At 44.7% G+C, this 564-nt stretch overlaps 1 protein-coding gene across 1 annotated transcript in view; it reads left to right on the plus strand.

Moving 5' to 3' along the window:
* LOC119585019 overlaps nt 1–564 on the plus strand; it is a gene marked incomplete in the record, with an annotated part of 10,106 nt that overhangs the window by 2,769 nt on the left and 6,773 nt on the right. Inside the window, 1 exon segment of the mRNA XM_037933633.1 lies at nt 154–280. Coding sequence (XP_037789561.1) covers nt 154–280 — 127 coding nt within the window.

A 564-nucleotide genomic window follows, 5' to 3' on the forward strand; every position in this document is an offset into this window, starting at 1 on the left:
TTTAGGGAGATTTTAAGGAATAGTAATATAAAATAGAAAAAAAAGTCTTGACATTCCTCTCGCAGTTCATATGTAGATGCCTATTTATTATATGCTTTCATTGATTTGCCTTTAGAATGTTCGCATAACATGCTGTGATTTTTCCAACATCAGGTTGCTGTTGTGGATGTAAGTTCTGTTGCTGTGCACTTCTTGTGGGCATGGTGATTATTGCAGCTAGCCTAGGTCTCTTCAGTGCCTTCTTCCCATATCCAAGCCATGCCTCGTGCCGCGTTGACTGGTAAGCTCTTGAATCTATGTTAGGGTTTAGGGTTTATTTTGTTTGTTGTAATCCCTGTTGCAGTGTGCATGTTTTGGGAGGGGATAAAGATTCCTCTTTGTTGTGATCCTCCCCACCTTCTTTCTCCCTCTCCCTATCGCCCTTGCTCTCGCCCCCATTCTTGATCTTGCTCTCGCCCCCATTCTTGATCTTGCTCTCACCCTTGCTTTCGACCTCACCCTTGCTTTCGCCTTCACCCTTGCTCTCGCTCTCACCCTCACCCTTATCCTTACCCTTGCTTTCAC

Source organism: Penaeus monodon, chromosome 19 (genome assembly GCF_015228065.2).
Source record: "Penaeus monodon isolate SGIC_2016 chromosome 19, NSTDA_Pmon_1, whole genome shotgun sequence".
Classification (NCBI taxonomy): domain Eukaryota; kingdom Metazoa; phylum Arthropoda; class Malacostraca; order Decapoda; family Penaeidae; genus Penaeus; species Penaeus monodon.